General features: G+C 50.2%; 1 protein-coding gene across 5 annotated transcripts in view; it reads left to right on the forward strand.

Annotated features, from left to right (window-relative positions):
* REXO1 (RNA exonuclease 1 homolog) overlaps window positions 1–15,513 on the forward strand; it is a 42,490-nt gene extending 26,977 nt beyond the window's left edge. For 2 of the 5 annotated variants that reach the window (XM_087769657.1, XM_009461649.2), the window contains exons 8-16: window positions 412–525; window positions 1,709–1,846; window positions 3,767–3,880; window positions 4,513–4,586; window positions 8,069–8,179; window positions 8,560–8,675; window positions 8,879–9,017; window positions 11,492–11,612; window positions 12,343–15,360. In XM_087769657.1, coding sequence (XP_087625783.1) covers window positions 412–525; window positions 1,709–1,846; window positions 3,767–3,880; window positions 4,513–4,586; window positions 8,069–8,179; window positions 8,560–8,675; window positions 8,879–9,017; window positions 11,492–11,612; window positions 12,343–12,431 — 1,016 coding nt within the window. In that variant the 3' untranslated portion in view covers window positions 12,432–15,360. The other 3 variants (XR_015707369.1, XM_087769659.1, XM_087769658.1) reach the window with 3 other exon arrangements.
* The last annotated feature ends 54 nt before the right edge of the window (window positions 15,514–15,567 follow it).

The following is a 15,567-nucleotide window of genomic DNA, read 5'->3' on the forward strand; positions in this document are numbered from 1 at the left end:
GCTTCTGTGCTTAGTGCTCTCTTGCTTTTGGTCAGGAGGAGGGTGGGCTGTGCAGAGTAAGCAGGTAAAGCTACCAAAGTTTGCAGGGGAACTGTAAAAATGTCCTTGCTGCCCTTTAAAAAAGTGGCTGTGGGCTGACAGGGCAAAGAGAAAGCTCCCCATAATGCTGGAAAGAAAATGCTAGGCTACCACCTTAAACGTGCCGGTTTCTGGAGCAGAGCAAGAATTCAGGAGGATAAATTCAGAATTTAAGAATTTTAAGAATTCAGGAGGATAAATTTAAGAATTCAGGAGGATAAATCCTTTTGCCGATGTGTAGTGCCTCAGACTCTAGGACTGAAGTCACTCGCTCTCACTCAGCTGGGTACCTGATCTCTGTCCTGTTTTGCTTCTTCCCTCTTCTCACTGCAGAGACGAGTAACAAGAAAGTGGTGTCCCATGAAGCTGTGCTGGGAGGGAAGCTTGCAGCTAAGACAAGCTTTACTCTAAACCGGTCAGGGAGCTTGAGAGCAGAGGATTTAACAGGTAAGACCCTGCTCCTGTGAGGCTGTAACCTGTGAATTATAGCTGGAGGTGTAACGCAGTGACTGGGGAGAGCAGGATCTTGCTGATGCGTGAAGTGCTGTGATGTATCTGCGGGCCAGCGTTATGAGTTATTACCTAACTGCGGTACGGTGCTGCAGAGTCGCTCGGTGAACGGTACGCCACTCTGACCAGCGCCTTCCTTACTTCCCGGCTTTGGGCTGCAAGTTCACTGATGTAGTCTGCTTTGATTTAGCATCCGTAACTGTTCAGAGCTGCCTCTTGTGTTTTGGATATTACTGACTTTTGGGCTTTTATTTCTGTCTGGATTTTACTTTAACTTTCTTGCCCTGAAGCAGTACTTTACAGTGTGCCTGTCAGATTAAAAGGCAGACTTACAAATATCTCCATTTGCTCTGCAGGGCTTATTTTCACATTTACGAATGTCACAGTAAGGTCATATCGTAGCCAAAGGATTGTGCCACAAGCATTATTCATGTTGGCTCAAATCGGTTATGGGTATTTTGGTTGCCAAGAGATGTAGGCAAATTGTGGAGGAGATCAGAGAAGAGACAGGGAGGCCACGGAGCAGAAGGAATTGACATGGAGAAGGCTTAAAAGGGTCTGTATAGCTCAGCTAAGCAACATCAAAGGGTACACAGCAATATTGGAAGGGTTTAACGTAGCAGCGAAAGAAGAGATATTGAGCAGAGTGCAAGAAGTTATAATTATTCTGTGAAATGAAATGAGCAGCCTGAAATCAACAGCAGGAAGAAAGCTTCTGGTAATGAATTTTTTAGCTAGCTGTGGGTGGCCTTTGAGGGGTGTTCTTTGGGCTGTGTTACAAATTATCAGTTAAAGCATTTAAAACATTAAAATAGGAGAAGTCTCACATTGATAACAAAAAGGCCTGAAGATGGGCCCTTTGGAGGAATTCGGTTTCATCTGTGTTTTCCAGACTTAATGCTCGTTGTTGAAGAGGTTAAAAATCAGCCTGTGCACCAATGACCAGATTTTAAAAAAACTACTGCCCTGGCACCTGTTTCTCTGTCAATCCTGAACAAAGGCAGTGGAAGCAAGTTTAAAATAGTGGGAGTCCCTGCCAGGAGGCTTGAGAAAGCAAAAAACAGTAAGAGAAACAGTCCCTACTTAAGCGATCTGGTTTCAGCATTGTCTTTGTGTGCAGGAGCTGCCTTGTACCGGCGACTAAAGGAGTATCTCATGACTGAGGAGCAGCTAAAGGAAAATGGTTACCCAATGCCTCACCCAGAGAAGCCCGGCCGCGCTGTCCTCTTCACCGCAGAGGAGAAGAAAACGATTGACTGTAAGCTCTGCTGGCTCTTTCATTCTGCAAGGTTTGCTAGATACATTACAACTTGAGACGCCTGTCCTGCTTGCAGATGGCTTTTTTTGCACAAAGTTGTTCTTGGTCTCAGCATGGAGCCATTTGCTCCTGTTGTGATGTGTCTCCTTGGCTGTGACCTCTGTCTCTGCTGGCGAGCCGGTCGCGGAGGAGAGGAGTGCGGCTGCAGAAGTCTGCTGCCTTTCTAGAGGATGAGTTTCTTCAGCTTGCATGTCACCAGAATGTGATTTTTGATGCAAGGTTTATAGTTTGTGGGGCTGTGAGGCTGAGTGAGGTTTCTAATTGCTGCCAACAAATGGGAATTGGTCAGGTTGCCTCCCTGGACAAGCTGCCTTCGGCCACCCCCTGTGAGGGCATGTGTTTTGCACTTGCTCGCTCAGTGCCGGTTTTGACTCCATTGCACTAACCTGCTGCTGTTGCAAGGGAATTGCTTGGAGAGAGGCTCCTGTTTAGCATCTGATGACACTCCGCTCTTCCAGGGGAAGGATTTTTTTTGTGTCTCTGTGCATATGAGCTGCTATTATGGTGTGATACGGACCAACATTGGGCCAGGCTGGTTTTGCGGTGGGTCACGCCTTGCTGGTTTGCATTGCACAGTTTTCTGCTTGATCTCTTGACAGCGCTGGGCCAAGTAGTTTCCAAAAGCCCTTTTTGCAACTGGACAAAATGATCCCCCAGGTTTCCTCAGGACAGGGTGGGGTCCTCTTCTGTCTGAATTTTCTGAACTCCTGTAGCTGGATTTATGCTTCCCAATCGCTGATTATAGCAGGCTGTGATGCAGCAGGGATAAAACGTACTTAGGATATACTTTGAGGTGCCTTGCCACACTCCTCTGAGCACCTCTGTGGAGAGACCTTGCTGAAGTGTGTTAAGTGCTCATCCATGTTAACACCTTGTGTCCACATTTGTTTTGTGGTTGCTGAAGTAACCTGTACGAAAGCTCTCTTGCATTAACGCTGTCAAGTACAGTATTTGTTAGAGCCCTTTTCTCCAGTTAGCCAGCCGGCTGCTTTATACGATTGAGATCATGTTCCTGGTTCTGTTTCTGTAGTTTCCTGCAGATGTTGCAGGATCTTTGAATTTGTTCTTATTTAACTAAAGCTATTGCTAGTCTGTTAATGCTGCGACGATGGTCAGTGGACAAAAATGGTCTAGGCTGGTGTTACGCAGAGCTGGGAATGTGCTAGCAGCTGAAATGCTCACACTGGAACTCAGGGAATGGCATGGACATCAGAAGCATGACAGTCAGCTCCTTTACTGTGGCTTTTTGCATCTCCCTCTCTGAATTGTGAGCAGTACGAGCACAGGTGACAGGAGGGAGAAGTCTGTAACTGCCCCCTGTAAGCGTTCCTGGTTTTAGATGCTGGAGAATCCTTACAGAAAAGCTGTGCCCAGGAAGAACTCAAATGTCATTTAGAAGTGACAAGGCACAGATCCCCTGGAAGCCAGGCGTCATTAGCTCTGATGTCCAAAGAATGACTTATTTATCCTGTTTCTTAAAATAACTGTGTTAGAGTACAACGTAATTTGCTGTGATTTATCCTGTTTCTTAAAATAACTGTGTTAGAGTACAATGTAATTTGCTGTGGATGGAGAAACAATGCAGCAAATGTTGATGTGAACCGTGTTGGAGCTGATGTTGCGCACCAACAACACTAGGGAGTCTTACGTTTGCCTCTGGGGGCAAATGCTACAGGACTGCATTTTCAGAGGGACTGCTGTCTTTGTGGGAGTTTGAAACATTTGGGATCCTTTTCAATAGGAAAAGTTGTGTCACCAGTGTTTGGGGCTCGAGTGATTCTGATTTACTTGTGCTTTGGCCAAGTTTAACAGGTGAAGGATTTCTAGTGACCTGACTCTTGCTTCTCTCTTCTCTTAAAGCCTCCTGCAGGATTTGTTGTCGCTGTGGCACTGAGTACATGGTCTCAGCCTCTGGAAACTGCATTCGCAAAGAGGAGTGCGTCCATCACTGGGGAAGGCTACGCAAGCAGAGAGGTATATCTCTTCAGAGAGGGCTCAGTCACATGCTGGCTGGGCTCTAGCTCCGAACACAGAGTCTGCCTCTGGTCTGAGTTGCTGTGGAACGTTTTGTGGCTTTTGGGGCTTGTCACGCTCACAGGTTGTGACAGTTCCTAGTTTTGTCACTGGGTGGCCCTGCTGCTGCTGAAATAGCCTTGCAAAGAGCTGCTGGGAAGTAGTGGTGCAGTCCCGAAAACTTGACACAGAGGTTGTTCATCTTTCAGTTTAAAAAAAGTGAAAGAAAAAAACAAACTTCCCTGTGCCTTTTGGGAAAAAATCAGTCTTTTTAGGAGGCTGACTTGGGAGCACTAGACATCTGTCACTGCCCAGGAGAGTTTACTGGTCTTGGTTGAATTCATTTGCAGCAAGACACTAACCTAGTTTGAGCTCTGCTGTGGTTTTCCATCAGAGCATCCAGGTGGCTTCTGGAGTTTGTCTGGCTGAGTATGAGAGACTTAAACTCTTTAGGTTGCTGCATGGGAATCCATGCTTACTTTTCCCCTTTGTTTGACGCATTATTGTTGCTGTGCTCATCCAGGATATCTCTGCATGGGAGAGCTAAAGTTTAGGTCTCTTGTTAACAGGACTCTTATCTCTTGCTCTTTCAGTACCAGGTGGATGGGAAACTCATTACAGCTGCTGCTCAGGAGCTGTGGGTTCACCAGGCTGCCAGGTTGCTAAAGTAAGTTATTGAGCAATAACTTTTTATTCTCAGTGACATTTGTCCTCTGCTTCCAGTGGTGATGGCTCTTAATCATTCCTTAAGCCTTTAGAAGAGTGGTGGCTTCCCTTAAGGCAGGAAAACAAGTACTTAAATATCTTTTGCTATGCAAAGGTAGGAAAAGTCAGTGTTTGGCAGGAAGGAGGAGACTCAGCTGTCTGGAGTGAGGTGGTTTCATTTGTTCTAAGCAAATGCCAGTGGATTAAGCTGCCCAGAAAAAGCTCAGATACAAACTTCTTCAGGGAAACATTGTGGAAGTGAGAAATAAGGAATTTCCTTTTCAGGAACAATCTCAGGGCCTTGACAACAGTGTGCCAAAACCTTTTTCCCATTTTTTCCTTTCCCAGATGCCTGTGCTAAGGTAACTTCCTGCTGGAGGCCAAATCTTTTCTTAGTTTTCTGTTTACTGCATGCCCTTGGTTGTATTAAGGGGAGGAACCTTCCCAAGGAGCCTGTTGTAACTCATAAATATTACTTCTTTTGGGGGCGAGGGATCCCAGCACTAGAAAGCAGAATGAAAAACCTGCTCAGGAATGGAGTTTTGGCCCTTTGATAGAGCTGGACGCTGCTGGGGATACCTTTGCAGAGGTGTGTTGTTGGGTTTTTTTCTTAGGCGACAAGAGAATTGGCTTCCCAGCCTGGCATCACTGGTCCTCTCGAATCACTGACTGAAGGGAGCAATCCGTCTTTTGCCTCTCCTTCAGGTCTCTTGGGATGCTCCTCGGCACTTGTTTCAGTGGCATTTTGATATTTGGCAGCTGCCATGCAGGGGAGAGGAGCATGATGCAGAACCAAGTGAGAGGGGACCTAAAAGGGTCGTGTCCGGTGGCAGGGGCTCCCAAAGATACCTGTTATAAGGCGGCACCTTGTCCCACTGTTTGAAGGACCTCAAGCGATACAGGACCAGCAAGGCTGGCTGTAGGTTCTGGAGAGGTGTGTGCCCTTCTTGTTCTGGCCAAAAGCTAGAGCTAGGAATTGAATTCTGGGGCAAAATTCAAGCCTTATTAAAATAGAATTGTCTGTATGGGCACCCTAAAAGCCTGCCCTGCACAGTCTGAAGCATAGATGGGATCAGGCAGGCTGCTACTTCTCCTGTTTCTTTTTCCGGTGAAATTAGGATCTCTCCTTAATCAGTGATCCAAAAAACATCCAGCAGGGAAGTCAGGAGAAATTGATGGGGCTATAAAAACATGACTTGTCCGCATGTTTTTGCATGGCTGTTGTAGAGCATAAAACCTCATGGCCTTTTAAGAAACTACAGTCTCTCTAATGGCCTCTTACTCAATGAAGCATGCCACCAGTGCTCCAGGGCTCAGGCATCCTTTCACATCTGCCTCCTAGTTGTTGTGCTGCTACAGATCACGATGTTCTGGCTTTCTTGGTTCGCTCATCCAAATGGGCGAGTTTCACAGCATCCTTTGGTAGATTTAAGGTTGGAGTCCACAGCCTGCTCAGGGTGAGAGTGTGCAATGAGATATTGGGATGTTTGGGCTACTGGGAAGCACAGTATCGTTCAGCTTTGAAGGAGGGCATTGAAAACAGCAAATATTTGTAATAAGAAACTGTTCGAAGTAACTAGAGCCGTAGCTGGTTAGAAAAGCATGTCTGTGTCTTTTCCTTCCACATACGTTTGAGATGTGCCTGCCTGGTTGTGCTGCAGTTAGCCCGTGTGGCAGGAGATGGCAGGATGGAGCTGTGCTCCTTCCTACTGCTCCCCAGGAGCTGAGGAGTCTGGAGCTGCTCTTCTTTGTGATAACTGAGTCTGCTTCTTTCTGGAGTCTGAAAAACAGAAGCAACTTTTCTGCCCTCCTCTCAGCAAGGAAGTATTGGACAGTTGCAGAACACCAACTAGTGTAGAAAACCACATGATTTATTTTTTCTGCTTTCCTTCACTGCCCAGTTACGTTGTATTATAGAGGGAGGGAAGGGATCAAGCTGCAAGGGAGAGAAACATTTACTATCTGTTGGCCTGGTAATCTGCTCTACCCATTTCTTTAGCAAAACAGTCAGATTCACGGGAATAGATGCAGAATGGACAAGTGTGGCCTCTTGCTCCTGGGAAGCAAGATGTGGCCTTTGAGCAGTGCTGGCTTTGGATACAGGGAGAGATTGGACTCCATGTTGGCCCAGCTGCCTCGTTACCTTCAAATGATGCAGTTCTTTGTACCCTGGCTGCATCTGCAGTAATAACCTGTGCAGGAAAGTATGCAAACCCTTGCTTTGGTTATCCCTTTGCCTACAGGTTTCAGCTTTACAAGCGCCTCAGTTCCTCGTCTCTCCAGCCTTTCTGTCCTGAGGTGAACAAGTACAGTTTGATTCCTTGTAGGGCGAGATCTGTGAGAGGCATGATGAAGGAGGCTGTACGCAGGCTGCTGTGATTATGCACAAATACATTGAGATTTAGGGACAGACAAAACTTAAACAAAACCAAAAACACTACTGGGGAATAAGGGCAAGAGAGCATCGCCTCCGGTTGTGGTGCAGCAGTTTAATTTGACCTAAAACCACGTTAGTGGGCAAAAGGGCAGTCGCAACCTTTGCCTTGCCCTCAATTTGTGTTCCTGCTTCCCCACTGGTGCCGGTACCTGGATCAGTGCAATCATCCAGTTTAAAACTCCCCCTGCAAAGAAGGCTTTCAGGCTGACCAGCTAGGGTGGGATCTGTGGCTGCAGAGGAGAGTGGGAGCGCCTGTTGCAACAGCGGCTTAGTCTTGCGTTGGCTTAAGCCACTTGTGAAATCATTCCTGGAGTTTTCCTGCTAGCTCAGGGAGCTCTTCTGTGCTGGATCTGGTTGACCCTAGAGCTTTAGCTGGGGATAATGAAGAGTGATTGGAAATACTCTCTGTTTATTGCCTCAAGGGCTGGTAGGCAGTAGCTCCTGTTTGCCTGCAAACTGGTTTTGGAATACAGTGGCTTTTATTTGTAGGCACACATGGGTATTTTGTGGTACTTCATTACACCAGTTTCTCATGCCGTCTGGGCTGACAGACCTGACGCTAACGCTCAAACAGGGATGGCTAGGATTAGAATCCTGCACCTGGGCATGTCTGAGCCACAAGCTAAGCCAGGAACCAGCAGTTGGAGTTAGATCAGTGTAAGACCTCAGTGTGACCCTTTCTGAGTAATTCTACTCCGAACTGAAAGTTGAAAGCTACTTGTCCCTAGATGTGTGATGTCTTGCTCCTGCGTGAGCTGTCAGTATGATGCCACTAGCCCTGATCTGGCTTTGGAATCGGGGTTGCACGTGGCTATGTTTGCTATTGTGGTGAACTTCTCAGACCGACTGACAGGCAAAGCTTATTCCTCATTAACCTTTAGAAATGATTAAAAAAAAAATCTTTAAGTGGGAGGTTCTGTTGAAGCGGACTTTTTGGATTCTCGTTCCTACCATCAACAACTGTCCCTTTTATTGTTTTTGTTTGTTTGTTTGTTTTCTCCTTTAAGCAACATGTCCACGATGGGCGAAAGGAGAGCCTTGATGGCTTTGTGAAGACTTTTGAGAAGCTGCCTACAACTGATGGCTACCCTGGAATCTACGCGTTAGACTGTGAAATGGTGGGTCCCTAACGATAGGGGCAATGCACAAGCAAAACAAAGCTTTTTGGGGAAGGCTGAGGGTGTGATACAAGTGGCTGAAGGAAAGCTCTGTTTCCTTACCATCTTCTTTCCTTTCTGCTGGGGACTTTAAATCATATTGGTCCTGTACATTTAAATTAGCTCTTATTCATTAGTTTTAGCAATGTGTGTTTCATTTGGGGACCGCATGCACCCTTGAAAAGCTGTAGCTAGCTGGCCGATATGGAGCAGCGTTTGCTGGCTGGCCTCGCTGCAGGAGATGTGCTGCATTTTGGGAGCCGCAGCGCTTTGGTGAATGGCTCCATTGATACCATGTGGTTGGCATGCACTTGTCTTCATGTCTGCTCTGTCGCTTGCAGTGCTACACTAAACAAGGACTGGAGCTGACAAGAGTAACTGTCATCAACTCTGACCTGAAAGTGGTATATGACACCTTCGTCAAACCGGACACCAAGGTGGTGGACTACAACACCAGGTAAGGACGGTCTTCCTTGGGTCAGAGGTCTGTGCTCAGAATGAGGAACTTAGGGGGAATGGCTGGGAGCACTTGTTGGAACTCCACTCACCACCGCTTCCTAATGGCTGAGACGCTTTGGGCTTTGAGGTGTTCCTTCAAGGACGCTTTGGGCTTTGAGGTGTTCCTTCAAGGAAGCCCTCCTTTCTGCTCTCGCTCTGCAGATTCTCGGGTGTGACAGAAGAGGACCTGGAGAACACTAGTATCACCCTGCGGGATGTCCAAGCCGTCCTACTGAACATGTTCAGTGCAGATACCATATTGATAGGGCACAGCTTGGAAAGTGACTTATTTGCACTAAAGGTAACTTGCATGTCTTGCGTTTACATCTCCCTCTGCTTCCTTCCCGCCCTGGTGTGTGTTACGTGTCTCCTTTAAATTTAGGAACTGTTTATTTCCAAGAACCAGGAGGACACAGTAGATCTATCTTGTTTCTCAGCCAGTGGGAAGCTGCCTGTGGTGGAAGAGCAAGGGAATGGGTCATGTGTGTCACTCGTGGTCTCACCCCAGCTTTTAGTGACTGGTGCTGCCCAGGGTGACAGACCTCTCTAGAGGTGACTGGGGAGGGTGAATAGAGCAGAGCTGGCTGGAAGGACTGATCTCGAATCATTTGCCTTTCACCCTTGCCATGTAGTCAAGAATCCTCCGTTGGTGTCAGCATCCTTTGACTGGCTTGAAGGTGTGCTCAGCCAGGGTCACGGCACGAACAGGGGAGGCTCGGGAGGCCCCGGCCCCTCTGGGTGTCCACAGTAGCTATTTTAGAAACAGGACAAGCCTCTTCGTTGTCTCTGCCACTGGAGATAATTCTCCTGGTTTCTCTTCTAATGTTAAAATGTCTGTTTTCTCTGAGTGAGGTTTCCTGCCTGGTTTGCTGTGATTTGTGGTGTTGCTTTGATCAAGCTATTTTGACCTTTTATCTGTCTTGTTTCCTGCCTGGCCCTCGTCAGTCTAGCCCGCACATCTCTCAGCCATCTGTGCTGTCCTGCGAGTGAGAGCTGTCCTCTCCCCTTGCACTCTGAACATAGATCCCCGGGGGCTTGTCCAGGGTCACCAAGAAAGCGTGCAGCAGGCAGGAGCTGAGTCTTCAGTCTGTGCTCACAAGCCAGAACTTCCTCCAGCCGTTCATCATCATGCAGCTTCTTTGGTGAAGAAGCTGTGGCTGCCAACTCACGGCGATGGTTTCGAAGCAGGGGGTTTTAATGCCTGCAAAGCGCTTTACCTCTCCGTGGCCCCCTTTATCCCAGCCTCTCGGAGAGTTCATCATCATCATAAAAAAATTATTTACAGTTTTATCAGCACAAGATGACTGCGTTGGCCTCTTAGCGGCATGATTTTCTCTTAGCATTGCAGACGCTGCCAAGAGAACGAACCCGAGAGCAATATAGCAGAGCATGACAGGCAGTGGCATGTCAAGTCATAATGTCTGAAGGCTGTGGCAGTAAAGTCGACATCTCGCTAATGGCCATGGCAAGCTCCAAATGGTGATAGCATTTCAATTTTTATTTAAAGCTGTATTATCCTGTTTCCTCAGTCTTCCTGATCTACATAAGTAATTATCATTGTGCCTGGGTGGGTGCCAAACTTGACTGCAGTCTAGGAAAGATTATCCATAATGTTGGTAGTTTTATACGCGAAAGAACGTAGCAGGTTGTTTCTGTTAAATGCCTGAGAACAGCTGCAGTTTACAGAGCTGGGCTATGAAACTATTAATGACGAAGTTATGGATTGTCACGCAACATTAGCTGGTGCCTAGGAAGAGTCGAAGCAGATGAGGAGACTGGATTATCGGGGTCCTGTCTGAGTCACCCTGTGTTGAGACTTGCAGAGCCGTCTTTTGGTCAGGCACACAGGTTTATCTCTTGGACCCTGCATTTTACTCCTGTACTCAAGACATGGGACTGCCTTCATCCACATCCCGTTAGCTCTCACTGAACGCGTATTCTTTGCAGCAGAGGATTAATCTTGTCTTAGCCTGAGAGTAAGAAATTAGCATTTAAAAAAAGCCAGCTTTTTTATGGACTCTGTTAGATGTGGCCCTCCACAGGGCCCCTTGGTAGGTGGCACTTTGACCCAGACATGGGACCAGCCAGGGCCTCCCTCCCATCCGCTGTGTAGTTCCTTATGCCCAGAAGTACAAGATCTCCTTGTCCCATTTCAACCTTGCTAAGCCGGTGCTGGTTAAAAGCTTCCTGTTGACTCATTGCTGAGGGACTGGAGGTTTTCAGGTTGGTTTGCACCTCGAAGGTTAGGCCTTTTCCGTAGAAGCAGTGTGATGTACAACGGGTTAGGTACAGTTTTGACTTGCACATCCTTCCCACTTCTGTCCACACCTTGAGAAGCGGTTGAAAGGCTGCTACAAGCTTTGTAGGGTCAACTGGTTCCTCGGCTTAGTTTTTCATTGTGAAAAACACTCTCAGAGGTATGCCAGCTTCTCCAGGCCAGGGGATTAAGGATTGACCTGTTGTTTGAGTTATAGGAACTGAATCAATCCTGAACTTCTGCTGCTTTGAATGTGCAGTTAGGCAGGGCTTTGAGGGCAGGCATGTCGGCTGGCAGAGCACTGGGAAGTCTGTGTGCATGCACCCTTCAAGGGGGAAGTCATCTTTGATTCAGCCAGAGCCTCCTGCAAGACTGGTTGGGTTGGAGCTTGGCAACGGCATTACGTAGAGCCTGAGAGGCTGACCGGAAGATTGCTTAAGCGTGGTTAATCCCAAGGCGTGCCCATCCCTGTGGGAGAGGGAAAATAAGCATGTTTCTTTCCTGCTCCCTTCCTCCAGCTTATCCATAGCACAGTGGTGGATACCGCAATCGTCTTTCCCCACCGGCTGGGTTTGCCTTACAAACGGGCTCTCCGGACGCTGATGGCAGACTACCTCAAGCGCATCATCCAGGACAATGGTGAGACCAAGTTGGAGCTGAGAGTGAGGGTCTCATGTCCCTTCCCACCTGGATGTGGGCTCCTTGGACCTGCCTTCCTCTGCTCTCCCCGAGCCCCATCCTCTTGCTCCTAATTTTTTTTTTTTTTCCGCGTAGTGTCTGGCAGTAGCTGTGAATGCGCCAGCATATGAAGTCTCTGCCACAGACGGTTTCGGTTTGAACCCTGTTCTGAGGGCCAGCAGCACTTGCTTCTTCCCTCTCTGTGCTAAGTGGGGACCAGAGAAGGGGCGTGAGAAGGCCAGAGGTGGCTCTGTCAAGCTCATGTGGTGCCCTCCCTTCTCTCTCTGGCAAACTGAGATTGACCTTTCTGTTGGAAGCATGACATGTTCCTTTCCGTCTTCCTTGAGCACATTGTAAACGTACTGCTGGGGAAACGGAGGTCTCTCTGACCAGCTACTCCATAGCCTGAGGGCCTACAGACTAGCAGGACTTCAGTCCTTAATTTAAACAAGGGAACAGTGTCAGGCTGAAGTCCCACAAAAAATGTGTTTAGTGGAAATTCTACTTTAAATCTGTCCCTGTGGTTTGCGGTGACCACAGATGCAGCTGTGGTTGCTCTGAGCAGCTGGGCCAGCAGCGTCGGGCGGGACCTGGGCTCGGGAAGCCTTCCTCTGTGCTTTGTGCTTCCCCGGCTGCAGAGGGGCTGCCGGGGCCGGGGTGGTAACTGCCATCCTTGTCTTTCTGTCCCCAGTGGAAGGGCACGACTCCAGCGAGGATGCCAGAGCTTGCATGGAGCTGATGGTCTGGAAGATCAAAGAAGACGCTAAAGTGAAACGATGACTTGCGCTTTCTCTCTCTCTCCTGTTCCTCCTCCACCTCTTTGAAGCAGTGCAATAAATGCTCAGAGTAACACTGTCCACCTGTACGCAGCAGCATGCTACCCCAGACTCCCCAGGCACTCGCAGGTATCTATGGGACTTAAGGACTGCTGCTGGCGCAGCTGAACGGCACCAGCTCACTGCTTGCAGGTCCCTCTGTCCAGATAGTGGCTCTCAGATCCTCTTTACTCCACCTGAGGGATACTCTGTGGTACAACAATTGCCTTGTAGGCATGGCAAGGTGGTTTTGAGTAGCACAACCAGAGAGAACTTCGTGGTACCTAGGAGAAGCTTTTAGAGGTAGGTTGGATACATGCAGAAGGATCTTTCTGGTTCAGTTAAAGGTAGATCTTTTTCTTTTTTTTTTCTTTTTCAAATGTAACTTAAACTGCCTCTGTACTCCAAAGCCGGTGGATTCCCGCAGTGTTTGGAGATGGGGGGAAATGGAAGAAAGTTGGGCAGGAAGCTGTAAAGCTAGTGGATTGCGTAGCTGGTGTGTGAATGGCAAGCGAGGGGTGGTGAGAGCCGAGGATCAAGCCATCTGGGAGGAGATCCTAGTGCAGTCCCACTGCGGAGGAGAAAGCCAGAGCTGCAGGAGAGGGAGGCTGTCTCTGAGAGCCTGCGGTGGGAGCAGCAGATCGGAGAGGAATGAGATGGGGTCAGGGGAATTACCGCCTTGCTGCGACCCAGGTGATCTCTTCAGGAGGGCTGGCATCCTGGTTCTGCAGTCGTGGCAAAAGGGGGAAACCACAAGTGTCAGACCTTGCCCAGACCTCAGGGAGCCGTGGGTGTAGTAGTGAGGCAAGGGACAGCGGGGCTGGGACAAACTGGGCTCCCAGAGCCAAGCAGCAACTTGCAGCCTTCCAGGGGAGGAGCCGTGGTGGGGAGGACAGCGGTAAGAGCAGGCATCGTGTCTTTGCAGGTTCGGACAAGCTGTCCTTCCCCTGACCCTGAGCTTCCAGCATGTCTCCAGCGAGCTTGTATGTAGGGATCAAGTTTTTTGGGGAGACCTAGGTGCAGCTAGGATTGCACCTAAGGGTGGCCCCTAGCAGCCTGCAGGACTCCCCACTAGTCTGTCCCTGATAACAGGGACTCGATGCAGGCAAAAGCAATAGGTAAAAATTATTCTTTTAAACTAGTTTACATGTTGGGGGTGTTAAGAAGAGCAAAAGACCCAGTTAGCGTCTGTCTGGCCCCCTGGACCAAAGGAATTGTCGAGCGTGTGTCTCTGTCGCACTCGTGGTGACTGGGGCAGGGGCGCAGGCAGGCTGGATGGCTCTGGTGGTCTCTCTCCACTCGGGCTCCGTTGCTGTTGGGGGAACAACAGAGCTGATTGAAACGGTCCCTGGTAGATGAGGTCTTTTAGCTGAGGTCCAGGCAGCAGCTTAGCCCCATTAGTAGAGCCGCGATTGCCTCGCCCTTCCCGGGCAGGACTGGCATTGCTTCCCAGCGGTGGCTGCTGTGGTGCTGGTCCCCGCGCCCCTGGCACGGGCTGGCTGTGTGGCTCCGGTGGCTGCTGTGGTGCTGGTCCCCGCGCCCCTGGCACGGGCTGGCTGTGTGGCTCCGGTGGCTGCTGTGGTGCTGGTCCCCGCGCCCCTGGCACGGGCTGGCTGTGTGGCTCTGGTGGCAGTGGGGCAGGGGAGCTGCTGGGTTTTGGTTCCTGTCGGAGCTGGGTCCAGCTTGCTCCTTTGTACCCCCGCTGGCGGCGCTGGGCTCAGAGCTTGGGGACATGCTGCGTGTCCCCTGACCTGTTCTGCCGACCTGTCCCACCGCCGTGCCCAGTGTGGCGGTGGGGAGGAGCGTGGGGCTGGGCTGTGTGCCACGGGCAGGGGTCCTGCTCGGGATGAGCCCTGGGAGGCTCTCCCCGTCCCACTGCCGTCCTCAGAGGCGAGGATGTGGCTTCCAGTGCCTGACCTCCGCCAGGCTCTCCTGAAGCCACCGGGAGAAGTGGGGACTGCAAAGGCTCCTGTTATTGCTGAACCCTTCTGTGTTTCTTCTGGCAGGCAGCGGCACGGGCTCCCAGCCTGTTTGTTACCCCCAGTTTCGGGCTGTGCAGCTCCCTGCCGCTCCCCAGCGCTCCGTAGGGCACGTCGCATCCAGCTCTCCTTGCAGCCCGCCTTTGCCAAGCGTTGCGGCCGTTCCTTCCCTGCCGTGGGGCTTCCACGTGAAGCAGCCTCGGGACACCTTGTCTTGTCCCCCTCTCCCATCGCCTGCAGGGAACGATGCTGTTCCTGCCCAGGCCGTGGGAGAGACGGAGGGAAAGTTCAGTGCTTCCTAACCAGGGAGGGAAGGTTTATTCCTGCTTCTGCCTCTTTCCCTTGTTTATCCCCCCATTTATTGTCACCCCTTGTTAGTGACGGAGCGTACCTGGAGCAGCCTGCCGATCTACCACCTTAGATTTCAGAGCTGGCTCTTGCCTCGAGGTTCCCCCGTTACTTGGCCCTCTCCCGCAGCAGCTGCCTTCCCTGGAAAAGCCAGCACATTCCTAACGTGGACCTGGTGTGCTGGTGTCCTGCTTGGGGAGCCGGTTGCTTGGCTTGATCCCACCGCCCGGGCTTGGGGAAGGCAGAACATCGCTGCAGGGTGTGTTCCTCCAGGCATGAGTCCTGCCAGGCCAGGGGACCTCGGTCCAGCTGGAACCCGCTAAAATGAGGCTTTTGGAGTGGGCCGTGGCGGGGGGAGGTTGCCTGTCTTGTGGGATGTTAGCGGGAAAGCGGACCGCTTCCACCCGCGCCGTCGGTGTGGGTCAGAGCAAGCGTTGGACCCGCGGGCTGCCATCGCCTCCACCCCCGGGCGCCGTAACACTGTAAAACCAGAGGTTTGTGGTTGGTAAGAGGTTTTTGGGTTGTACATAACTATTGTAACCTGTAACTTTTTGTAATTGTTTTTAATAAAAGGGTGTTGACTAGACACACGCTCCTGAGTCTGGGTCTGCTCTGCCTGCGGCCGGACTGGGGAGGACGGGTCCTGGAGCCGTCCCGGAGGTGGGGAGGGCCTGGGCATCCCTTCAACTCGCAGCCGCTGTCTTTCCCCCCGTGTCCTCACAAAGTGGCTCTGCAGCAGAGCCCGGCCTTCCCCCAGCGCTTGTCACCGGCTTC

The sequence above is a fragment of the Nipponia nippon genome, unplaced genomic scaffold (assembly GCF_047370975.1).
Source record: "Nipponia nippon isolate SJK-2023a ecotype South Korea unplaced genomic scaffold, ASM4737097v1 scaffold_31, whole genome shotgun sequence".
Classification (NCBI taxonomy): domain Eukaryota; kingdom Metazoa; phylum Chordata; class Aves; order Pelecaniformes; family Threskiornithidae; genus Nipponia; species Nipponia nippon.